The sequence below is a fragment of the Hordeum vulgare genome, chromosome 2H (genome assembly GCF_904849725.1).
Source record: "Hordeum vulgare subsp. vulgare chromosome 2H, MorexV3_pseudomolecules_assembly, whole genome shotgun sequence".
Taxonomy (NCBI): Eukaryota; Viridiplantae; Streptophyta; class Magnoliopsida; order Poales; family Poaceae; genus Hordeum; species Hordeum vulgare.
Genome location: NC_058519.1, coordinates 608,755,240 through 608,781,783, shown reverse-complemented (window position 1 = coordinate 608,781,783; position 26,544 = coordinate 608,755,240). Strand labels below are relative to the sequence as shown.

At 46.8% G+C, this 26,544-nt stretch overlaps 1 protein-coding gene across 2 annotated transcripts; it reads right to left on the bottom strand.

The window, feature by feature from the left end:
• Positions 1-22,790: 22,790 nt before the first annotated feature.
• On the bottom strand, positions 22,791-25,205 carry LOC123430774 (beta-1,2-xylosyltransferase XYXT1-like). 2 transcript variants are annotated; one of them, XM_045114614.1, is made up of 5 exons: positions 24,920-25,205; positions 24,717-24,773; positions 24,566-24,625; positions 24,419-24,475; positions 22,791-24,090 (listed from the first exon to the last, which is right to left on the bottom strand). In XM_045114614.1, the coding sequence occupies exons 1-5, from the start codon at positions 25,047-25,049 to the stop codon at positions 22,940-22,942; spliced, it is 1,455 nt and encodes a 484-aa protein (XP_044970549.1). In that variant the 5' UTR covers positions 25,050-25,205; the 3' UTR covers positions 22,791-22,939. The 2 variants fall into 2 exon arrangements, with proteins under 2 accessions (XP_044970549.1, XP_044970548.1); XM_045114613.1 differs by having other exon boundaries at positions 24,419-24,478; positions 24,920-25,204.
• Positions 25,206-26,544: the final 1,339 nt, after the last annotated feature.

Here is a 26,544-nt window from a genome sequence, read left to right as displayed (position 1 = left end):
GACCGTTGGGTCCGGATCCACCCCGTTTTACCGCAAACAGTCATCGGTTTGTCCATTGGACTCCCTAGCCTATTCATTCTCGACCGTCCGATTTATATCGGAGGGTCCAGTCAACCCTATCCAAACCCACCTATTTATTTAAGCAGGCAAACCCTAGACCAATCAGTCCCAACTGCTGCCGCCGCACATCACCTGGTCTCTTCCTCGTTTTTTTACCTCCTCGCCAATCAGACAACCAGATCCCCAGCGCCCGCAGCAGCCAGATCGAGGAAGCCCTCGGTCCCGTCGCCCGATCCATCCAGCGCCGCCAGTAGCCTCGATCCACAGGAGCTCGCCCCGCAGACCAGCATCCCCCCGTCCCCGTGTTCGTTCTCCCGCGCCTTGCCTGCACCGCGCAGCCAGAAGCTTGCCGCAGTGCATCTTCAGATGCCGTTGTCTCCAAGCAGCAGCCCGCCACGACCGAGCCCGTCCTCCCAGGCCAGAACCTCTCCCGTTCCCCTCTCCTTCCTACTCTCCTTCCTCCTTCGGTTTCACATATTCCCTCTCTCAAATCTCTCTCTTCCTCCTTTTTGTTCTCTGTTTACAGTAGCAGCACGCCATGGCCACCACAGGCTCCAGAGCGCGCCAGGTCCGGCCTCTTGCCGTCGGCCACCGGATCTACAGGCTGCCTCGCGGGCGCCAAGGACGGCTCCCATGCAGTACCTCGCCCCCCGGTTCCATCCCCCGTCGACGCCCCACTGAAGCCATACGCCATCCCGCTGACGCGAGCAACTGCAGCCCCGCCTTGGCAGCAGCAGGTTGTGTCTTTGGAGTTCAGTTTCGACAGGTTGCGCAAGGTATATCTCATAGAGTGTAGAACCCATGTCTTGTCACGATTCGTCCGCAGTGCAGAAAATTGCATATTGTTTTCAAACCCCCGTAGATTTCAAACCGTGCATCGGATCGGAGTGATATAAATAAGTAACTTGCCTAGGATCGCGTAGATCAACAATGTCCAACTCTCATGCATGTCAAAGGCTGTTTAGGGTGCTGCTTGCTTCGGTTTGCGTGTCGACGTGATAAAAACGGTTTAGGTCGTAACTATTTGCCCGTAGCTCCGTTGGAGATGATCTCTATGTGTAGATTGCTTGTCTTGACACGTAGAATCACGTGAACCACTTTGTTTTGCTGTTTAACAAACTTAAAATGTGATTAGGACAAATCTGGACAGAATTAGAATTTAACGCGTGGGGACATTTCGGAGATGCTATAAGTTGTTTCCGGCCTCATTTAAATTGCATAGATAGGTAGTTATATTTGTGCTTCACCCCCTTGCCATGTTAACAACCTTTTAATATTGCCGTGTAAATAACCGGGAGTGAACTAAATAATTCATATGTGGAGTTTCGTCAATATGCAACCCGTTGCATATTGAACTTCACTTAATGAGTAGTGTTTGATTGTGTGAAGTGTCATGCCGTGTCTTGCATGTATTCAGCTGCTCATGCATCATATGTGTTGTGCATCGTGTGGTGAATATCGTGTGTTGATTTGTGTTTCCGGTTTGCTTCGTCTCGTTAGAGTTCCGCAAGCGTGTCGGATGTGAGGACCCGTTCGACTACGTCGGTTCGTCTGCTTCATGGAGGCATTCTTCTTCCAAGCGGGATCTCAGGCAAGATGATCATTTCCCCAGATACCATTACTATCATTGCCATGCTAGTTTTACCGTTGCTATCGTTTATGTCTCGTTGCCTACCACATGATAAATATGAGCCTCTCGACAATGCCATGAAAACCATCAACTTGTTCAACCCAGCAAACCACTGATTGGCTATGTTACTGCTTGCTTAACCCTGTTGATAGCGTTGCTAGTTGCAGGTGCAGTTGCTTCCATGTGAAACATGGGTTCCTTGTTATAATACCATATTAAATGCTATTTAATTTAATGCACCTATATACTTGGTAAAAGGTGGAAGGCTCGACCTTTCTAGCCTGGTGTTTTGTTCCACCTTTGCCCCCTTAGTTTCCGGCTACCGGTGTTATGTTCCATAAATGAGCGCTCCTAACACGATCGGGGTTGTTATGGGGACCCCCTTGATAATTCGTTTTAGATTAAAGCTGGTCTGGCAAGGCCCAACTTTGGTACTACATTTGCCTAAACACCTAATAAAATTGCATAGGGACTTCCCGGGCCCCGAGGATAATTTAATCAACCCCCGGGCCAGCGCTCCTCATGAGTGTTGGCCCCACCTGAGCGATGTCCGGCGCCCCTCTGGTCACCCGGAGGTTTAGCGATCCCGACGTCTAGCTCATCCGCCGTGTCCTGAGAACGAGGTACGCGACTCCTATCGGGATCGACGACACGTCGGGCGGCCTTGCTGGATTAGTTTAACCTTTGACGATATATCTTGTGCATCGGGATTCCGGTGATGCTTTGGGTAATCTCAGAGTTGAGGTTTTCCACTAGGGAATCCGACGAGATCGCGAGCTTCGTGATTGAGGATTTCTATGCGGCTTGTGGTAATTTGTGATGGACTAGTTGGAGCACCCCTGCAGGGTTAAATCTTTCGGAAAGCCGTGCCCGCGGTTATGTGGCAACGTGGAAGCTTTGTTTAACACTGGTTCTAGATAACTTGAAGTTAACTTAATTAAAACTGACCAACTGTGTGCGTAACCGTGACTGTCTCTTTCGCGAGTTCCTTCTCCGATCGAGGACACGGTGGGGTTATGTCTGACGTAGGTAGGTGTTCAGGATCATTCAATTGATCATCAGTAGTTCACGTCCGATATGCGTAGATCTTCCCCCCTCTTATTTCTTGTACTCGTAAGTTAGCCACCAAATATATGCTTAGCCGCTGCTGCAACCTCACCACTTAACCATGCCTCACCCATTAAGCTTTGCTAGTCTTGATACCTTTGGAAATGAGATTGCTGAGTCCCCTGTGGCTCACAGATTACTACAACACCAGTTGCAGGTAGAGGTAAAGGTTACTTGATGCGAGCGCGTTGATTGTTCATTTGGAGTTGCTTCTTCTTCTTCTTCTTCATCATCGATCTAGGATGGGTTCCAGGACGGCAGCCTGGGATAGCAAGGATGGACGTCGTTCTTCTTTTGTCATTTGTTTTCGTCCGTAGTCGGACCCTGCTCTTACTCTTGATGATTATGTAAAGTACTGATGTGACTCTGATGTAGTTTGTGGCGAGCGTAAGCCAACTCTGTATATATATCTCTTCTTTTTCAGTACATGTACTTGTAACGATATCCATTCTTGCGACACGACGAGATGCGCTGCTATCCCTGACGAGGCCTTCGTGCCAAATTGAGGATAGGGTCGCATCTTGGGCGTGACATAACTCTACCTCATTTGAAGTATCAACATTGAAGGAGAATGTTGAGCTACGTGCTCAAATTGATTTACTAACTAGCAATTATGGGAAGTTGGTAGAAAACCATGTAATGCTCACAAGCTCTCATGCCAATCTTCTAACATCCAATAATGTGCAAAAGTTAGCTCATGAGGCTATCATCACCAAGGTAACATCAAGTGAGCCTCATGTGGACAATGGCACTACTTCTAGTCAAAGTACTATATTTCCATGTGCTAGTCCTCGTAATTCATCTACTCATAATGTTGCTACCTCGTGTGATGAATTACTTTCCTTGCCTTGTTGCTCTAACATTGAAGCTTACACTTCCTCTAGTACTTGCGTTGATACTAACCATGCAGAGGAAATCGAAGAGCTCAAGGCCCAAGTCACTTCTTTGAAGAAAGACTTGGAACAGTGTCATGAAGGGATGTCCACACCCAACGACGTCCTGTGTGAGCAAACATTTCCGAATGACAAAAATGATGTTGGAGTAAACTCAAACAAGAACAAGAGTGGCCTAGAACAAGTTAAGAATTCGGCCAAAATCATTTGCTTCAAGTGCAAAGTTAAAGGGCACCATGTTAGATCTTGCCCTCTGAAGACGAAGTCTCAAAGTCACAAGCAACAAGGGAAGCGGCCACAAACTCAATCACATACTCAGCTACAAGTTGAAGGAAGGCCTCTTCCCAATAAGACCCAAGCCAACACTCCCCGAGGTGAGAAATCAACTAGGAAGAAAGCAAAGGGTAGATGTTGCTACTTATGTCGTGAGAAGGGTCACGTCGCTTCGTCTTGCACAAGAGGTAACTTATCCAACCCAATCACTATTGATGATAGCTATTCCCTTGGGAAGGATAAGGTTGGCAATGTGTTTGCCAAGTTTGTTGGTACTCAAAATGGTGTCAAGAAAAGAACCATTTGGGTTGCCATGCCTATTGTGACTAACCTCTTAGGACCCAACGTAGTTGGGGACCAACAAGCTTAAACTTGATCAATAGGTGACTTTGGAGGACATTGGAGACTTGGATACACAATGAAGATTTGAGGACTCTTCATCATTCGTATTATCTCAAGCCAAGTCATTTGGATTATCGAGCCCATATCCCATATCCAATGTGCCTCTTTGCGGTAACTTGTACTTAAATTGTTTACATTGAAAGTTGCATGTCCCACTCCTTCTCATGTCTAGGTTTGGTACCTAGCATGTACTTTGACATGTTGCGCCTACTAGTATGAATGTTATGTGTTATCTATCATGTGTAGGTCGTTATGTATGCCATATAGTTGTGTGTAGTCCTGATCATTGCTTGCATCCTAGTTGCACCGTTGTGTGGGTCTTTCGAGACGTTAATAGCTCATCACATTAAGGGGGAGTGTTCTGCTCTACGCACATCACTAACCCAAAATGTGTATATATGTATTGGACTCCATCTAGTATTCATGGTGCAAGATTATCCAATCAATTCGTTTGATGTCAAAGCCATCCGAAGTTCAAATTGGCATCCACTTATCAACTTAGTTGGATGATTGATTGCCTTGGATGATAAATACATGGATTATCACATTAAGGGTGTGTGATATGCTTTGTGCACGTCACATCCCCTGGTAAGATAAAACATCTGATGTATGCCACTCAGAATCTACCACATAGGGTTATTCTATAACTGTGTGGCGTGTCATGCTCCACATGTCTTAACTCGCATAATAACCCTGTTGGTGTCTAAATCCCTTAGATGTGCGTGAGTATGACGTCCTACTACACCAATACTCATGGCTTAGCCGCTAGATCGTACCTAAAAGAAGGGCATAGTTGATGCATGCCTTTCGAATTATTTCTCTACACTATGATCTAACTAATTGGGATGTTAACGTATGGCATCTAAACATTATGCTTATGGTTGAACTCCCATATCACACTTGTGTGAGTATAAACCGATCTTTGTGCTCGCTTGGCATCTACCACCACTGATAATTCTAAATACCATTGTGTTCTCTCACACATGGTATCTCTGGCTTGGTAGTGTTTTTCATGGTCATTTTATTTCGGCTTTGTCTTCATTTGACCTACATAACTTGCCGAGAAATTCATGTGTCTCCCGGTAATCTCCCATGCATGTCTTTGAGCTCGTACTATTTATTTCATAATGTTGTGGGAGTTATAATCATATTACCTACACTTATACATCTACTGGGGTGAGACATGCATGTAAGGTTGTGCAAAATGCATACCTTACATGGTTTGATGCCTTGACCGGTTCATGTGTTGAACTTGGGGTGCGATCATATGTTGATTTGTCACCCTGATCCATTTTGGACGACATGAATGTTCTGTAATTGACAATTATGTGTTCATTTGTCCAAATTGTATATCCTTGGATTTTGATAGGCTTGTGTAGGCATATCTACTATGTGTAGATGCACATGCCGTGTCTATCGTATCTTTGATCCAATATATGTATATGGTAAATCAGACGTATCCATTAAAAGGTTAAGGTGTGCTTGAAAGTAAAACTTATATCTATATGCACATAATTGAGTGATCTTACCCTATATATATTGTAGTTGGACTAACTACTTCGGACCAGATAAGTTTGGGGACCATATTGTGCTTAATTGGTGGTTTAGGTACTTTGGAGAAGCATTGCCATCTTGACTTATTCTCAGAAGAAGATGGTGCTGGTCACGAAGAAATTAGAGTCAAGACAGGACTCGGCTACTTCTACGCCATACCAAGGCTTTTCCGGTAACAAGTATTTACTTCATGCATGTATAACATTAGAGTCAACCATGTGTAGGTTGCATCATTGCATGAACATAATACTTTTTCCACTTTGTAATTTCCTGCATGTCCTTGTGAATCACACTGATGAAATGCTTAGTGTTGGTGTTCTCTTAGCACTTCATGGTCATATGAATGAGACAAATTTGTGCCATGGCCCTTGTGTCATGTGCCTTGCTCTTATAATAGGATAACTTGTGCATGATCCTATGCACTCATGCGTTTGACCGTATTTTGGACCCACACTTATCATAGTAATCGAATTAGAAGATTTACATCATACCATGTCCAAAATATGTTTGTTGAGAGGCCTTTGGTTGCTACACATGCGAGAATACTCCTTATCACCTCATCATACAAATCCCAGAAATTGCCTCTGCCTACTTCTCTCTCGGTCGTCCGACGAGTCTCGGACGTCCGACGGCTAAACACACTCCGGACGTCCGGCACATGTCGGTCATCCGACGGCTGATGCATTCCGGACGTCCGACGCCTGTCGGACGTCCGACACATCGGGAGCCTCTATAAATAGAGGGGCGCGGGCTGGGCCTTGCCCTAGCCCCCACGCGCCCCCTTTCTCCCAGCCGCCTCCACAGCCGCCGCCAGCATCCTGAGGAGCTCGTGTTGGAGAACGTCGCATGGGAAACAAAAATTTTCCTACGCGCACGAAGACCTATCATGGTGATGTCCATCTACGAGAGGGGATGAGTGATCTACGTACCCTTGTAGATCGTACAGCAGAAGCGTTAGTGAACGCGGTTGATGTAGTGGAACGTCCTCACGTCCCTCGATCCGCCCCGCGAACAATCCCGCGATGAGTCCCACGATCTAGTACCGAACGGACGGCACCTCCGCGTTCAGCACACGTACAGCTCGACGATGATCTCGGCCTTCTTGATCCAGCAAGAGAGACGGAGAGGTAGAAGAGTTCTCCGGCAGCGTGACGGCGCTCCGGAGGTTGGTGATGACCTTGTCTCAGCAGGGCTCCGCCCGAGCTCCGCAGAAACGCGACCTAGAGGAAAAACCGTTGAGGTATGTGGTCGGGCTGCCGTGGGAAAGTCGTCTCAAATCAGCCCTAAAACCTCCGTATATATAGGTGGGAGGGAGGGGACCTTGCCTTGGGGCTCAAGGAGCCCCAAGGGGGTCGGCCGAGTCCAAGGGGGGAGGACTCCCCCCCAAACCGAGTTGGACTTGGTTTGGTGGGAGGGAGTCCCCCTTCCTTCCCACCTCCTCCTTTTTTTTTCTTTTCTCTCTTGAGTTTCTTTGCTTGGCGCATAGAGCCCTTTTGGGCTGTCCCACCAGCCCACTAAGGGCTGGTGTGCCACCCTCAAGGCCTATGGGCTTCCCCGGGGTGGGTTGCCCCCCTCGGTGAACTCCCGGAACCCATTCGTCATTCCCGGTACATTCCCGGTAACTCCGAAAACCTTCCGGTAATCAAATGAGGTCATCCTATATATCAATCTTCGTTTCCGGACCATTCCGGAAACCCTCGTGACATCCGTGATCTCATCCGGGACTCCGAACAACATTCGGTAACCAACCATATAACTCAAATACGCATAAAACAACGTCGAACCTTAAGTGTGCAGACCCTGCGGGTTCGAGAACTATGTAGACATGACCCGAGAGACTCCTTGGTCAATATCCAATAGCGGGACCTGGATGCCCATATTGGATCCTACATATTCTACGAAGATCTTATCGTTTGAACCCCAGTGCCAAGGATTCATATAATCCCGTATGTCATTCCCTTTGTCCTTCGGTATGTTACTTGCCCGAGATTCGATCGTCAGTATCCGTATACCTATTTCAATCTCGTTTACCGGTAAGTCTCTTTACTTGTTCCGTAATACAAGATCCCGCAACTTACACTAAGTTACATTGCTTGCAAGGCTTGTGTGTGATGTTGTATTACCGAGTGGGCCCCGAGATACCTCTCCGTCACACGGAGTGACAAATCCCAGTCTTGATCCATACTAACTCAACTAACACCTTCGGAGATACCTGTAGAGCAGCTTTATAGTCACCCAGTTACGTTGCGACGTTTGATACACACAAAGCATTCCTCCGGTGTCAGTGAGTTATATGATCTCATGGTCATAGGAATAAATACTTGACACGCAGATAACAGTAGCAACAAAATGACACGATCAACATGCTACGTCTATTAGTTTGGGTCTAGTCCATCACGTGATTCTCCTAATGACGTGATCCAGTTATCAAGCAACAACACCTTGTTCATAATCAGAAGAAACTGACTATCTTTGGATCAACTGGCTAGCCAACTAGAGGCTTGCTAGGGACGGTGTTTTGTCTATGTATCCACACATGTAAATGAGTCTTCATTCAATACAATTATAGCATGGATAATAAACGATTATCTTGATACAGGAATTATAATAATAACTATATTTATAATTGCCTCTAGGGCATAATTCCAACAGTCTCCCACTTGCACTAGAGTCAATAATCTAGCCCTCACTTCACCATGTGAATTACATTGTAATAAATCTAACACCCATACAGTTCTGGTGTTGATCATGTTTTGGCCGTGGAAGAGGTTTAGTCAGCGGGTCTGCTATATTCAGATCCGTGTGCACTTTGCATATATTCACGTCCTCTCCCTCGACGTAGTCGCGGATGAGGTTGAAGCGTCGTTTGATGTGTCTGGTCTTCTTGTGAAACCGCGGTTCCTTTGCTAAGGCAATGGCACCAGTGTTGTCACAGAACAAGGTTATTGGATTCAGTGCGCTTGGCACCACTCCAAGATCCGTCATGAACTGCTTCATCCAGACACCCTCCTTAGCCGCCTCCGAGGCAGCCATGTACTCCGCTTCACATGTAGAATCTGCTACGACGCTTTGCTTGGAACTGCACCAGCTTACTGCACCCCTATTAAGAATAAATACGTATCCGGTTTGCGACTTAGAGTCGTCCGGATCTGTGTCAAAGCTTGCATCGACGTAACCTTTTACGGCGAGCTCTTCGTCACCTCCATACACGACAAACATCTTCTTAGTCCTTTTCAGGTACTTCAGGATATTCTTGACCGCTGTCCAGTGATCCACTCCTGGATTACTCTGGAACCTACCTGCCATGCTTATGGCCAGGCCAACATCCGGTCTAGTGCACAGCATCGCATACATGATAGAACCTATGGATGAAGCATAGGGACGGAGCGCATATGCTCTCTATCTTCATCAGTTGCTGGGCACTGAGTCTTACTCAATCTCGTACCTTGTAGAACTGGCAAGAACCCTTTCTTGGACTGTTCCATTTTGAACCTCTTCAAAACTTTATCAAGGTATGTGCTTTGTGAAAGTCCTATCAGGCGTTTTGATCTATCCCTATAGATCTTAATGCCTAGAATGTAAGCAGCTTCTCCTAGGTCCTTCATAGAGAAACTTTTATTCAAGTAATCCTTTATGCTCTCTAAAAACTCTACGTTGTTTCCAATCAGTAATATGTCATCCACATATAATATTAGAAACGCCACAGAGCTCCCACTCACTTTCTTGTAAATACAAGATTCTCCAACCACTTGTACAAACCCAAATGCTTTGATCACCTCATCAAAGCGTTTGTTCCAACTCCGAGATGCTTATACCAGTCCATAAATGGATCGTTGGAGCTTGCACACCTTGTTAGCATTCTTAGGATCGACAAAACCTTCGGGTTGTATCATATACAACTCTTCCTTAAGGAAACCGTTAAGGAACGCCGTTTTGACATCCATCTGCCAGATTTCATAATCTAAAAATGCAGCTATTGCTAACATGATTCTGACGGACTTAAGCATCGCTACGGGTGAGAATGTCTCATCGTAGTCAACTCCTTGAACTTGTGAAAAACCCTTTGCCACAAGTCGAGCTTTATAAACGGTCACATTGCCGTCAGCGTCCGTCTTCCTCTTAAAGATCCATTTGTTCTGAATAGCCTTGCGGCCCTCAGGTAGTACCTCCAAAGTCCACACTTTGTTCTCATACATGGATCCTATCTCGGACTTCATGGCTTCCAGCCATTTGTTGGAATCTGGGCCCACCATTGCTTCTTCATAATTCGCAGGTTCATTGTTGTCTAACAACATGATTGACAAGACGGGATTACCGTACCACTCTGGAGCAGCACGTGGTCTCGTCGACCTGCGTGGTTCGACAGAAACTTGAACTGGAGTTTCGTGATCATCATCATTAACTTCCTCCTCAACCGGCGTTGCAATGACAGAGGTTTCCCCTTGCCCTGCGCCACCATCCAGAGGGATGAAAGATTCGACAACCTCGTCAAGTTCTATCTTCCTCCCACTCAATTCTCTCGAGAGAAAATCCTTCTCGAGAAAAGCTCTGTTTTTAGCAACAAACACTTTGCCCTCGGATTTGAGATAGAATGTGTACCCAACTGTCTCTTTTGGGTAACCTATGAAGACGCACTTTTCCGCTTTGGGTTCCAGCTTTTCAGGCTGAAGCTTTTTGACATAAGCATCACATCCCCAAACTTTAAGAAACGACAACTTTGGCCTTTTGCCATACCACAATTCGTATGGTGTCGTCTCAACGGATTTTGATGGTGCCCTATTTAAAATGAATGCAGCTGTTTCTAATGCATAGCCCCAAAATGATAACGGCAAATCAGTAAGAGACATCATAGATCGCACCATCTCTAATAGAGTACGATTACGACGTTCGGACACACCATTACGCTGTGGTGTTCCAGGCGGTGTTAACTGTGAAACAATTCCACATTGTCTTAAGTGAGCACCAAACTCGAAACTCAGATATTCACCCCCACGATCAGACCGCAGGAACTTGATCTTCTTGTTACGATGATTTTCCACTTCACTCTGAAATTGCTTGAACTTTTCAAATGTTTCACACTTGTGCTTCATCAAGTAGACATAACCATATCTACTTAAATCGTCAGTGAAGGTGAGAAAATAACGATATCCGCCGCGTGCCTCAACGCTCATCGGACCACACACATCGGTATGTATGATTACCAACAAGTCACTTGCACGCTCCATTGTTCCTGAGAACGGAGTTTTAGTCATCTTGCCCATGAGGCATGGTTCACACGTGTCAAGTGAATCAAAGTCAAGTGACTCCAAAAGTCCAGCAGCATGGAGTTTCTTCATGCGCTTTACACCAATATGACCTAAGCGGCAGTGCCACAAAAATATGGCGCTATCATTGTTAACTCTAACTCTTTTGGTCTCAATGTTATGTATATGCGTATCGCTATCAAGATTCAATATGAACAATCCTCTCACATTCGGTGCATGACCATAAAAGATGTTACTCATAGAAATAGAACAACCATTATTCTCTGACTTAAAAGAGTAACCGTCTCGCAGTAAACAAGATCCAGATATAATGTTCATGCTCAACGCAGGCACTAAATAACAATGATTTAAGTTCATCACTAATCCTGACGGTAGCTGAAGTGACACTGTGCCGACGGCGATTGCATCAACCTTGGAACCATTTCCTACGCGCATCGTCACTTCATCTTTCACCAGCCTTCGCTTATTCCGCAGTTCCTGTTTCGAGTTGCAAATATGAGCAACAGAACCGGTATCAAATACCCACGCACTACTACGAGAGCCGGTTAAGTACACATCAATAACATGTATATCAAATATACCTGATTTTTCTTTGCCCGCCTTCTTATCTGCCAGATACTTGGGGCAATTGCGCTTCCTGTGACCCATACCCTTGCAATAGTAACACTCCGTTTCCGGCTTAGGTCCAGCTTTGGGTTTCTTCGTCGGATTAGCAACAGGCTTGCCACTCTTCTTCGAATTGCCCTTTTTGCCTTTGCCGTTTCTCTTGAAACTAGTGGTCTTATTCACCATCAACACTTGATGCTCTTTACGGAGTTCAGACTCTGCGACTTTCAGCATCGCAAACAACTCGCCGGGAGACTTGTTCATCCATTGCATGTTGTAGTTCAACACAAAGTCTTTATAGCTTGGCGGCAGTGATTGAAGGATTCTGTCAGTGATAGCTTCTTGCGGGAGTTCAATCCCCAGCTCAGCCAGACGGTTTGAGCACCCAGACATTTTGAGCACATGTTCACTGACAGATGAGTTTTCCTCCATCTTGCAAGCATAGAATTTATCGGAGGTCTCATACCTCTCGATCCGGGCGTTCTTCTGAAAGATAAACTCCAACTCCTGGAACATCTCAAATGCTCCATGACGCTCAAAGCGACGTTGAAGTCCCGGTTCTAAGCCATACAAGATTGCACATTGAACTATTGAGTAGTCCTCCTTACGTGCTAACCAAGCGTTCTTAACATCCTGATCAGCCGTAGCGGGTGGTTCATCTCCTAACGCAGCATTAAGGACATAATCCTTCTTCCCAGCTTGTAAAATTAGCTTAAGATTACGAGCCCAGTCTACAAAGTTGCTTCCATCATCTTTCAACTTAGCTTTCTCTAGGAACGTATTAAAATTCAGGATGACTGTCGCGTGAGCCATGATCTACAACACAAATATATTCAAAGTGGACTTAGACTATGTTCAAGATAATTAGAGTTTAACTTAATCAAATTATTCGCTAAACTCCCACTCAAAAAGTACATCTCTCTAGTCATTTGAGTGGTTCATGATCCACTTACACTAGCTCAAGTCCGATCATCACGTGAGTTGAGTATAGTTTCAGTCGTAAGCATCCCTATGCTAATCATATCATCTATATGATTCATGATCGACCTTTCGGTCTCATGTGTTCCGAGGCCATGTCTGCACATGCTAGGCTCGTCAAGCTTAACCCGAGTGTTCCGCGTGCGCAACTGTTTTGCACCCGTTGTATGTGAACGTTGAGTCTATCACACCCGATCATCACGTGGTGTCTCGAAACGACGAACTGTAGCAACGGTGCACAGTCGGGGAGAACACAATTTTGTCTTGAAATTTTAGTGAGAGATCACCTCATAATGCTACCGTCGTTCTAAGCAAAATAAGGTGCATAAAAGGATTAACATCACATGCAATTCATAAGTGACATGATATGGCCATCATCACGTGCTTCTTGATCTCCATCGCCAAAGCACCGTCACGATCTTCTTGTCACCGGCGCCACACCATGATCTCCATCAACGTGTTGCCATCGGGGTTGTCGTGCTACTCATGCTATTACTACTAAAGCTACATCCTAGCAAAATAGTAAACGCATCTGGAAGCACACACGTTAGTATAAAGACAACCCTATGGCTCCTGCCGGTTGCCGTACCATCGACGTGCAAGTCGATATTTCTATTACAACATGATCATCTCATACATCCAATATATCACATCACATCATTGGCCATATCACATCACAAGCATACCCTGCAAAAACAAGTTAGACGTCCTCTAATTTTGTTGTTGCATGTGTTACGTGGTGACCCTGGGTATCTAGTAGGATCGCATCTTACTTACGCAAACACCACAACGGAGATATATGAGTTGCTATTTAACCTCATCCAAGGACCTCCTCGGTCAAATCCGATTCAACTAAAGTTGGAGAAACCGACACTTGCCAGTCATCTTTGAGCAACGGAGTTACTCGTAACGATGAAACCAGTCTCTCGTAAGCGTACGAGTAATGTCGGTCCAAGCCGCTTCAATCCAACAATACCGCGGAATCAAGAAAAGACTAAGGAGGGCAGCAAAACGCAGATCACCGCCCACAAAAACTTTTGTGTTCTACTCGAGAAGACATCTACGCATGAACCTTGCTCATAATGCCACTGTTGGAGAACGTCGCATGGGAAACAAAAATTTTCCTACGCGCACGAAGACCTATCATGGTGATGTCCATCTACGAGAGGGGATGAGTGATCTACGTACCCTTGTAGATCGTACAGCAGAAGCGTTAGTGAACGCGGTTGATGTAGTGGAACGTCCTCACGTCCCTCGATCCGCCCCGCGAACAATCCCGCGATGAGTCCCACGATCTAGTACCGAACGGACGGCACCTCCGCGTTCAGCACACGTACAGCTCGACGATGATCTCGGCCTTCTTGATCCAGCAAGAGAGACGGAGCTATTTATTTCATAACGTTGTGGGAGTTATAATCATATTACCTACACTTATACATCTACTGGGGTGAGACATGCATGTAAGGTTGTGCAAAATGCATACCTTACATGGTTTGATGCCTTGACCGGTTCATGTGTTGAACTTGGGGTGCGATCATATGTTGATTTGTCACCCTGATCCATTTTGGACGACATGAATGTTCTGTAATTGACAATTATGTGTTCATTTGTCCAAATTGTATATCCTTGGATTTTGATAGGCTTGTGTAGGCATATCTACTATGTGTAGATGCACATGCCGTGTCTATCGTATCTTTGATCCAATATATGTATATGGTAAATCAGACGTATCCATTAAAAGGTTAAGGTGTGCTTGAAAGTAAAACTTATATCTATATGCACATAATTGAGTGATCTTACCCTATATATATTGTAGTTGGACTAACTACTTCGGACCAGATAAGTTTGGGGACCATATTGTGCTTAATTGGTGGTTTAGGTACTTTGGAGAAGCATTGCCATCTTGACTTATTCTCAGAAGAAGATGGTGCTGGTCACGAAGAAATTAGAGTCAAGACAGGACTCGGCTACTTCTACGCCATACCAAGGCTTTTCCGGTAACAAGTATTTACTTCATGCATGTATAACATTAGAGTCAACCATGTGTAGGTTGCATCATTGCATGAACATAATACTTTTTCCACTTTGTAATTTCCTGCATGTCCTTGTGAATCACACTGATGAAATGCTTAGTGTTGGTGTTCTCTTAGCACTTCATGGTCATATGAATGAGACAAATTTGTGCCATGGCCCTTGTGTCATGTGCCTTGCTCTTATAATAGGATAACTTGTGCATGATCCTATGCACTCATGCGTTTGACCGTATTTTGGACCCACACTTATCATAGTAATCGAATTAGAAGATTTACATCATACCATGTCCAAAATATGTTTGTTGAGAGGCCTTTGGTTGCTACACATGCGAGAATACTCCTTATCACCTCATCATACAAATCCCAGAAATTGCCTCTGCCTACTTCTCTCTCGGTCGTCCGACGAGTCTCGGACGTCCGACGGCTAAACACACTCCGGACGTCCGGCACATGTCGGTCATCCGACGGCTGATGCATTCCGGACGTCCGACGCCTGTCGGACGTCCGACACATCGGGAGCCTCTATAAATAGAGGGGCGCGGGCTGGGCCTTGCCCTAGCCCCCACGCGCCCCCTTTCTCCCAGCCGCCTCCACAGCCGCCGCCAGCATCCTGAGGAGCTCGTGTTGGAGAACGTCGCATGGGAAACAAAAATTTTCCTACGCGCACGAAGACCTATCATGGTGATGTCCATCTACGAGAGGGGATGAGTGATCTACGTACCCTTGTAGATCGTACAGCAGAAGCGTTAGTGAACGCGGTTGATGTAGTGGAACGTCCTCACGTCCCTCGATCCGCCCCGCGAACAATCCCGCGATGAGTCCCACGATCTAGTACCGAACGGACGGCACGTCCGCGTTCAGCAAGAGAGACGGAGAGACGTACAGCTCGACGATGATCTCGGCCTTCTTGATCCAACAAGAGAGACGGAGAGGTAGAAGAGTTCTCCGGCAGCGTGACGGCGCTCCGGAGGTTGGTGATGACCTTGTCTCAGCAGGGCTCCGCCCGAGCTCCGCAGAAACGCGATCTAGAGGAAAAACCGTGGAGGTATGTGGTCGGGGTGCCGTGGGAAAGTCGTCTTAAATCAGCCCTAAAACCTCCGTATATATAGGTGGGAGGGAGGGGACCTTGCCTTGGGGCTCAAGGAGCCCCAAGGGGGTCGGCCGAGTCCAAGGGGGGAGGACTCCCCCCCCCCCCCCCAAACCGAGTTGGACTTGGTTTGGTGGGAGGGAGTCCCCCTTCCTTCCCACCTCCTCCTTTTTTTTTCTTTTCTTTCTTTGCTTGGTGCATAGAGCCCTTTTGGGCTGTCCCACCAGCCCACTAAGGGCTGGTGTGCCACCCTCAAGGCCTATGGGCTTCCCCGGGGTGGGTTGCCCCCCCCCCCCCGGTGAACTCCCGGAACCCATTCGTCATTCCCGGTACATTCCCGGTAACTCCGAAAACCTTCCGGTAATCAAATGAGGTCATCTTATATATCAATCTTCGTTTCCGGACCATTCCGGAAACCCTCGTGACGTCCGTGATCTCATCCGGGACTCCAAACAACATTCGGTAACCAACCATATAACTCAAATACGCATAAAACAACGTCGAACCTTAAGTGTGCAGACCCTGCGGGTTCGAGAACTATGTAGACATGACCCGAGAGACTCCTTGGTCAATATCCAATAGCGGGACCTGGATGCCCATATTGGATCCTACATATTCTACGAAGATCTTATCGTTTGAACCTCAGTGCCAAGGATTCATATAATCCCGTATGTCATTCCCTTTGTCCTTCGGTATGTTACTTGCCCGAGATTCGATCGTCAGTATCCGTATACCTATTTCAATCTCGTTTACCGGTAAGTCTCTTTACTCGTTCCGTAATACAAGATCCCGCAACTTACACTAAGTTACATTGCTCGCAAGGCTTGTGTGTGATGTTGTATTACGGAGTGGGCCCCGAGATACCTCTCCGTCACACGGAGTGACAAATCCCAGTCTTGATCCATACTAACTCAACTAACACCTTCGGAGATACCTGTAGAGCATCTTTATAGTCACCCAGTTACGTTGCGACGTTTGATACACACAAAGCATTCCTCCGGTGTCAGTGAGTTATATGATCTCATGGTCATAGGAATAAATACTTGACACGCATAAAACAGTAGCAACAAAATGACACGATCAACATGCTACGTCTATTAGTTTGGGTCTAGTCCATCACGTGATTCTCCTAATGACGTGATCCAGTTATCAAGCAACAACACCTTGTTCATAATCAGAAGAAACTGACTATCTTTTGATCAACTGGCTAGCCAACTAGAGGCTTGCTAGGGATGGTGTTTTGTCTATGTATCCACACATGTAAATGAGTCTTCATTCAATACAATTATAGCATGGATAATAAACGATTATCTTGATACAGGAATTATAATAATAACTATATTTATAATTGCCTCTAGGGCATAATTCCAACAGCTCGACCGCGCCCGCCGCCACAGGGGCCCTGCCCCGCGATCTGGCTGATCTCCTCCGCGGGATCCGTCTTCCCTTCCTCTCCTCTCTCGATCTGCAGGTATCCTCTCGGTCTCTCTCGCGATTGGTTCCCCTTTCTCACTAGTTCATGTGTTCGTTCATGTGGTTTGACCGTGACCGTTCCCCATTGGGTTTCCAATCGTGTAGGCCTTGTTCCATCATGCCCAAGATTAAGCACACTGCCCGGAAGAACTCTGCTGGCTCATCCGCTCGTGCCCCTCCTGGCACGGGGTCAGATGACTCCGATATACCACGCCGTCCTTTCAAACGGCTCGCCCGGCGTCCTCCTCGACATTCCCGCTCCTCGTCTGATGGCTCTGACTTCGAGGATGAGCTTGCAGATGAGGAACGTGCTGAACACGTTGCCGTTCGGAACACTATGCCGAAGCCGGGGACTCGCAGGCCCTCATATATGCCACTGCCTCCTCCTGAACAGCCCGAAGGTGAAGCTCGTCGTATCTCCCTTGAACCTCCTCCTACTTTAGGTCGTGAAGTCAAGGACTTCACCACGGTTCCTAAGTCTTCCTACTTTACATTCCGCCGCAATGTTGACCAATTTCCTATTGTACGTGACTCTATGGACTCACGTTTCCGCACACACGTCCAAGCAGACATCTTTTCTACTGTCATCGTTCCTAAGGGTCTCTCAGTACATCATTATATTGATCTTGAGCATATTCACACTCACCCGGCGAAATACCCGGGTGCCATTGAGCTCATTGAGTCATCGGGGCTCGCTGCCCCCTTTGCTTTTCGGTGCGATTTTAACAGTGCCGCTATTCATCAATTTTATGCCACGTGTTTCTTTGGCTCAAACAACATTGTTAGCTGGATGACTTCTGATGTTGAGTTCACAGCCTCTTATGGTGAGTTTGTTGCCGCACTCGGTTTCCCCGACTCCGGTTTCAAAATCCATAATAATGATCCTAACCATGCACATAAGCCCATTGAGGCGTGTGGGCTTCTCCTCAAACCACTTCGTGAACTTGATGCTGACGAACGGATGAAGGATCTTAACCAAGTATCCATCTGGCGCTCTCCCTTCTTTATCATTTTTCAGTGTCTTATCCGCACCATCTATCCCAAGATGGGTGATAGGGGATCTTGCAGCGGCTACTGTATTGATATCATGTCACATTTACACGAGTCCCCCAAGCGCAAGATTAATGTGCCTCACTTTCTCTGGCATGAGATTCGGCTCGCTAATCTTCAATACAAGCGAGCCTTCCCTCATGCCCCCTTCATCCAGGCTTTTATTCACCATGTTGCTGAATTCATTGTTGCTCCCACTCACACGCATCACAAGTGGGTCATTCCCGCTCACATGGCGGATGACTATGCTCCTAAGAAAACCTCATCCACCTCCACTCGTCGCACTGCTGCCCGGTCAGCAACCCCTTCGTCCAGCTCAGCTCCTCTCGGTCGCTTTGCCAAATTCATTGGCAAGGCACATTCTGCTATGATGAAGGCTTTCTCTTTCCAGTGCGGTCAAACTCATGATGTGGTTTCTCGCCTCGTCTCCTCCAAGAATGCCCTCAAGGCTCGTCTGAGAGACTCGGGCGCTCTTGATGTGAGTGACGATGAGGATCTTCCTGCTGCTCCTCCTTCTGACTTTGGCTTCCCATCTGGTCCTGAGTGGGCTGATTTTCTTGACGAGGCTGGTGGCAGTGGTTTGCCCGACGATGAGGATGATGAGGATGATTCCTGATGATGATGATGTTGATGAGGGTGATATTTGAGTATGTGGTAGCATTGTCGGGTTCCTTCCTTTTTGGTCCTTGATGCCAAAGGGGGAGGACATTATCTTATCTTAGTTTCGATTTTAGTCTCTCTCATAATGTATGGTATGATGTATTATGTCGAACTTAATGATGTGTCATCATGTAACGATACTTATGGATGATGTGCTATGCCATCACTTATGGATGATGTATTGTTAAACTATCATGTGGTGATGAGATATCATGATATTATCATTGTGTCATATGATGATGAGTTTTATGCTATCCTATTGATTCATATGCTATGCCTTGATTCATATGATATGCTATGAATTATTGATTCTTATGATATGCTATGTATTGTTGAACTATTATGGTGCAATGTTATATCATGCTATTATCTTCAAAGCACGCATTAAGGGGGAGCTCCCGCACTTACCTATTTTACTATGCATATAATCAGGGGGGGCTTCATAAGCATCGTAACAAATCTCTCCTAAGCCACACATGTTTATTACTATTTTTGAGAGCTATATGTATGTTGTCATCAACTACCAAAAAGGGGGAGATTGTAAGTGCAGTCATGCCCTTTATCGTGTTTTGGTGTTGCTGACAACACACATATAGATAACTAATCACTAATCCCCCTTAAGCTATTGTTAATGATCATGTGTTGATAAGGACAAGCTCATGTGCTAACAAGGACAGGATCAAGATAAGCATTCCTGAGCACTACATGCTTGATTCTTGTGGATGTTCACATGGTGGACAAATGAAGATGAATACATAAGCTAGGCTTTCCACATTGTTTATGGGAGAACTACTTGAAGACTTCATCATGTCTTGCTTTCAACTTGAGCCAAGAAGGAACAGCAACATCAAGCTCAAGTGAAAGGGCTAACTCAAAGGTATCAGTTCCTTTGATGTTAGTGGTGCGGAGTGATGATCGGCGAATAAAAGTATACACTCAAGTATGGATCATCGGTATCCTTTTATGATTCTTGAATCTTTAGGGATCCCGCACTATTAAGAGGGGATCACAGGTTTTGCGATGAACTTGCTCAAACTACATCTCTACTTTTCTGCTCATACCACATCTCCACTGCTCTGCTGTTATCTGAAAACAGAACCAATGCCTCGGACATCCTGCTTCCTCCGGACGTCCGAGGGACGGACGCCCGACCACTTTGGAAATCCGGAATCTTGCGCCAGAGAAATTTGAGTCAAATAACACGGACTTCCGGCCTCCTCCGGTCATCCGATGGCCGGACGTCCGACCTCCTTCGGAAATCCGGAATCTTGCACCAGAGAAATTTGAGTCCAATAACACGGACTTCCGGCCTCCTCCGGTCGTCCGAGGGCCGGACGTCCGACCTCCTTCGGAAATCCGGTGCCCTTGAACAGAGCCAAAGTCTCGGACATCCGGCTTCCTCCGGATGTCCGGTCCATGTTCGACTTCACAGTGGTTCCTGATATATGTACATCCCTCGGACGACCGACCCCTCTCGGACGTCCAACCCCTTGTGGGCGTCCGGACATCCGAGAACTGTCGACGTCCGACCACTGTCAGACTTAAGTGACCCCAACGGTCACTTTCCCTTCTCACTATAAATACCCCCCTCCCACTTCGTGAGAGGGTGCCCAACACAGCCATATCCTCATAAGAACACATTTCTACCCCACACACATTTGCTAACACCAAATCTTAGATCCCAAGAGCATTTGTGAGCCCCTTTGAGAGTTGTTCCAATCAAATGATAGATCGTCTCCCTCTCCTTCTCTCAACCCAAGCTATTTGAGATTTGAGCAAGTTTTGAGCATTCCCCGTGATCTTGTTACTCTTGGAGGTTGGAGACTCCTAGGCGGTAGGAGTTCTTCGGAGAGGAATCAATCCGTGTGATTACCCCCGGAAAAGTTTGTGAGGGTTTGGAAGCCACCTCAAAGGCTTACCACTAGTGGTTGAGAAACGCCTTCGTGGTGTTATCTCAAAGGGAGAATAGGGTGAGCCTTCGTGGCATTGATGTGCCTTCGTGGTAACATCCACCTCTCTAACGGTGACTAGCTTCCCTCCAAGGAAGTGAACATCGGGATACATCTTCGTCTCAGTGACCTTGGTTATCCTTAACCCTAACTCCTTACGTGTGTTTTACTTGTGTTACTTGAGCATACATACATTGCATATTGTTTGTGCTCATTATATTGTGTTGGCTATTTCTTCGTACAAGATTAATCGTTCAAGCATACCCTCTATATCCACACGTTCACACTTGCAGCTTCTGATATATCGTGTGTTATAGTGTGATCTAGTATCTTGTGTCGTTCACCTACTTGTCGTGTGATATAGCTCAAGTAAGTTTGTGTAACTTGCTTGTGCTTGTTAGTAACTGTATTGTGTCCATCTTGGTAGATCGTGTTGTTGATACACGTTGCGGTGCCTATTGTATTTAGGATTTGTGCTTGAAAAGTATCCTCTTAGTTTATTTCCGCCTTAGGTTTAAGCCAAATTCGAAGAAGTTTTTTAATAACCTATTCACCCCCCTCTAGGCGACATCGTGGTCTTTTCAGAACTAAAGAAAGAAGACCCTAAGGGAGAGTCTTTTTTTTTTACTTTTTAGAACTTTTTCCAATAGTGCCCTTGCTTTTACCATATCATTTAATAACCTCTAGTCTATTAATAGGGGTAACATGGTCTTTTAGCATGTCATTTAATAACTCTAGTCCATGTTTGGTCCCTGTAACCAGACATGTAGGGACTAGGGACTTTTTAGTTGGGACTATAAAAAGTCCTAAGCCTTTTTAAACAAAAAAGGGTCATAGACTTACAAGCCTTCATCAGCGATCCAAAGAAACTTTGCCGCATAACAAATAAAAAAAAGAGGTCAAAGTCGCCTCCGCACGCGCCCACCTTCTCGCCTCCTCTAGCTAAGGTGGATGTAGCTTCGTACATATACAGTTGTATCATTTCCATCTGCTAGTTGCGGCTCTTTGGTCGTAGGTTGCATACGCGTATCGTCGCCGGACACAAGTTCACCGTCGTTTGGATGCAACATGTCACTACGTTTGTGGTATCATACAGTAGTATCATAGAATGATTCATTTATTACCATGCAAGACACATACTCCCTCCGTTAAAGTTTATAAGGCGTGCACGTATACCTAGATCGTCAATTTAAGGTAAATAAAGTATATTGTTTAACATAAAAATTATATCATTACAAAATAGAACATCTAAAGTTTTTAATGACATATTTTTTGTAATACATGTCTCTCATTAAGTTGGTCAATAAAACAACAATAATATTATAATGATTATATTATTACGTCTCTCGTAAAACTTTAGATGTTCTATTTTGTAATGATATAATTTTTATGTTAAACAATATATTTTATTTACCTTAAATTGACGACCTAGGTACATGTGCACGTCTTATAAACTGTGACGGAGGGAGTAGTAGTACATCATTTAATATGATACGGTATCATGATATGATACTCAACCCTTTCTTTGTTCATTTAATTCCATGTCACGTCATTAAAATTGCTAGTTGGATACTAACTTCCTTTACGGGCAGCCTCAGGAAACTTTATTGCCGGTCGTAGGTTTTTGACGGCGCTGTGATCTCCCCAAGTCTCGCCACTTGACTTGATGTAGCGTGCGCGTGAAGGCGACGTGCGAAAATTTCTTTCAACGCGCCACACACAAGCGTTTCTCATCATTATTATAGCGTGACATCTCGTCACCACCTCACCATGCCGCCAGAAAACCAATTCGCTAAAAAATGAGGGGAAAACAGTACTGCTTGTACAAGTGAACGCTTTACCACCGAATGACAAGGATGGTTAATTGTGCTATATGCAAATGCCAATGGCGCTGCTCGTCTCGGCGTCCTCTGCCCCTAGCTACTGCCGGCGCAGGTGGTGGAGCGCCTGCGCCAGCGTGGGCGCGAAGCGGGTGACGTTGATGCGGACGTTCTGCTTGGCGAGGTACAGCTCGAACACCTTGTCCCAGCCGCTGCGGTGGACGGAGGCGGGGTCCTTGATCGCCGGGTGCTCCGGCCCCAGCGTCTCCATCAGCGAGCTCTCCTCCGCGCCCACGCTGTAGTCGAGGTACCTGAGCCCCATGTCCGTGGCCGGCTCGCTGAACTCCGCCCTCGCGATGTCCTCCATGTTCCCGTACGGCACCACCTGGATCAGCACGCCGCCGGGCGGCAGGAACATCGCGTTCGTCAGCCCCGCGCCGTGCAGGCCCAGCACCACGTCGAACGAGTTCACCACCCGCGCCTGCTCCACCTCCGCCTCCGGCGTGTCGCCCCCGCCCCGCAGCTCCGTCACCACCGCCTCGAACCCCGCCTCCTCCGCCGCTCGCGCTACCTCCGGCTCGTTAAGGATGCGCCGGTAGTGGCCCCGGTGGATCAGCAGCAGCCGCGGCTTCTTCTCCGGCTCCCGGGCCGCGCCGCGTGGGAGCGCGTAGGTCTCGCGCAGGAACCCGGTGAAGTCGGCCATGGTGAGGCGCCCCCCCGGCACCAGCTCGGGGACGATGCTCAGCTCCTTGTCCAGCCGGAGCCCCACCGTGACGCGCGGGAAGCACCGCACCTCCGCGTCGCCGTCCATGTCCACCAACTCGTACTTGGACAGCCCCTGCAGGAAGGCCCTGTACTGGACCGGCCACCGCGGCCTGAACTGGATGTTGCTGATCAGGAACGTCACCTCGCCGTGGTACCGCCGCGACGCGACGAACAGCGGCACCAGGATGTCGGCGTAGGCGTGCCAGTAGTTGGCCGCGTACCCGCCGACCGCGAACAGGACGGCCGGCATGCCGTGGGTCACCGTGCACGGCGGGGCGGCGGCCCGGTCCTGTACCTGCGTCACGGTCACCTTCCTGACGCTGGCGAACCTGCGCGAGTACGGTGTGATCATCCACTCGTGGCGCTCCGGCCAGCTCGCCGCCGGGACGAGGGTCACCGACAGGGCTGTGCCGTTGGTGCGGACGTCGCCGTCGACTTCGCAGGTGTCGGAGCGGCCCTCCATGTTACACACCACCTTGCCATTCTCTGTCGCACGTCAAGGAAATTGAAATTTTCAACGTAGTTAATTAAAACTACCAAATCTGCCTCAAATATTTAATCACCAGATACCAAAATTTTTGCAGTTTACTTGGCCATGATAAAGATCATCAGTTGAATCAAAGTACTCTAGTACCGAGTAGTATAAAACTATCGAGCGACATGGGAGACAGGGTTCACTCTTCCCCACATGTTGACTTTGATCCGGTAACGCATTCTCATTTTCTTTTTAACATTTTTTACGATGACCTTGGATTCTGAATCTGAAACAATAAGCAAGCAAATACGTACGACCAAATCAAACACGGGTGTTCACCTGCATCACGGGGAACTTTGGTATTATCCACGATCTGTGGCACTTCGGCACTGACAGCTGCTGCCAATTAAGCAAGTAACAGCAAGAAGTTTAGACCAGGGTTTTACTAACTTCTAACCGAGGTTTCAAGATGTGATAGCAATTCACCTGTTTCGGCTGGAGCTTGGATATCATCCACGATCTGTGGTACTTCCGTACTGGCAACAACTGCAAATTAAGCAAGTACCAAGAAGCTTAGTCGAGGGGTTCACAGACTTCTGAAGTTTTATAAGATGTAATATGAACTGCAGCAATGCACCTGTTTCGCCGGGAGCTTTGACTTCATCCACGATCCGTGGTGCTTCCGTGATTACAACTGCAAATTATAACAGAAGAAAGAAGATTTCAGGGGTGAGATTCAGAAACGCCTCCTGCAATCCTACTGCTACGAGCAAATATATACAGGGAGGGAACCATGCATGGTGATTACTGGTGAGGTTAAGCGGAGGATTCAGTGCTTACCATGGGGGGAGGTGACCGCGAAATGCTGGGCCACGAGATAGGTGAGGAGCATGAGGAGGCCGCCGACGACGTAGCCGGTGTTGAGCTGCCTCTTCGGGCTCCTCCCGGGCTTCACCTCGCCGCCGCGCATCGCAACCTCCTACTGCTGCCGCTGCTCTCTGCACTCTCTGTAGCTGCTGGCTCTAGTAGTGTATTGCATTAGCCTGTGCGGCTATGCTGCCCTCGAGGCTAAATCTCGTGGGTTGGGGGTAATTGGGGTGTGCAAATGGTTGTTGACTTGTACTAGTAGAACTTACTGTCTGAGTAAAACTCTGAAATAAAATAGTGAGCACATGGATCGTTAACCCAACGGAGCGTGCCATTCATTGCGATTCCATTTTTGCTCCTAGAGATTGATGCCGATTGGAAATTGCCCACATGCATGTAAGTTGTGAGGTCGCGGCAACGTAACGTGGACTTCAACAGGATTTATCATTTTGCAGTATACAGACACGTTCGTCCTTCACTCCTTGTGCTCCCTCCTCGGGCAGATTGATGTTCAATGACCAAGTGCAAATGTTTGTTGATTTTCTGTGTATGGTACGAGTGTGAAATGGGAGGAGGTTCAAATCAGCCCACCGGAGTTTATCAGATTCTTTTTTCAGAGGTAATCCCTCTGTTCCTAAATATAAATCTTTTTAGAGGTTTTATTAGAAGACTGCATACGGATGTATATAGACATAATTTGGAGTGTAGATTCATTCATTTTGTTCCGTATGTAGTCTCTTAGTGAAATGTTAAATAGACTTATATTTGGAAACAAGAGAGTATAAATTAAACTTTGTTATGGTTGGTCGGGACAAATCTGAGATCTTTCAGCGCAGAACTTCAAACTACCATTAGCCGCCACAGTGTATTCCAATCTTAAATAAAAAGCAGGAAAAGGAGGGTTGAACATGGAGTTGGAACACATACTACAAAGGGAACACAATTTCAGAATGAAGCAGGAAAAGGAGCGTTAACATATCATACTCTATCTCGTGGCTTGTTTTTCCTTGGAAGGGAAGGATTAACCCCTTAGCTTATGCATCCAACATTTTATTAAAGTTGATGTAATGTAAGGGGATGGTGTTGCTGATGAAGATGATGGAGATGAACTCGATAAATATGCCCCTTGATCCACTGGTTATAGTGATGACGATTGCTTCAAACTCCCATGGCGGGTGGGGCGAACGTGAGCAAAAACATCCCTTCGCGAGGAGCGGTAGGGTTTTGCACCGCGGCGATGGCCAAAAAATCCCAAAAATACGTGTTCTTTTTCTAGGAGAGGGACATATGCACGGGATAGGGCACATGCGGAGGCTGACGGGGCCAGGCACCCTTTCAAGGCGCCCAAAGGGTTAGAGCACATGGGCGCAAGAAGAACCTCACAGGCCCCTGATTGTGACCCATGACTCCACCTGAAACACCGCCCCCCTTCCATTTTTATTTTTATTTTTATTTTCCTGGTTAAGGAAACTTATTTTCTTCAGGAATTTTTTACCCCCCTCCCCCCCTCCCCGCGCGCGCGCGCTCCCCTGGCGGCCTATTCGTTGATCCTTCTGGTAATTCTCTACATTATAAGACAAAGTGAAGGTAAAATGGTA

Excerpts from the sequence above, each read along its gene's own strand:
- LOC123430774 (XM_045114613.1), bottom strand. The coding sequence starts at position 25,049 with ATGCGCGGCGGCGAGGTGAAGCCCGGGAGGAGCCCGAAGAGGCAGCTC. Across the intron at positions 24,774-24,919 it reads CGCGGTCACCTCCCCCCATG|TTGTAATCACGGAAGCACCA; the intron begins GTAAGCACTGAA and ends TATAATTTGCAG. Across the intron at positions 24,479-24,565 it reads CCAAGCTCCAGCCGAAACAG|CAGCTGTCAGTGCCGAAGTG; the intron begins GTGAATTGCTAT and ends CTTAATTGGCAG.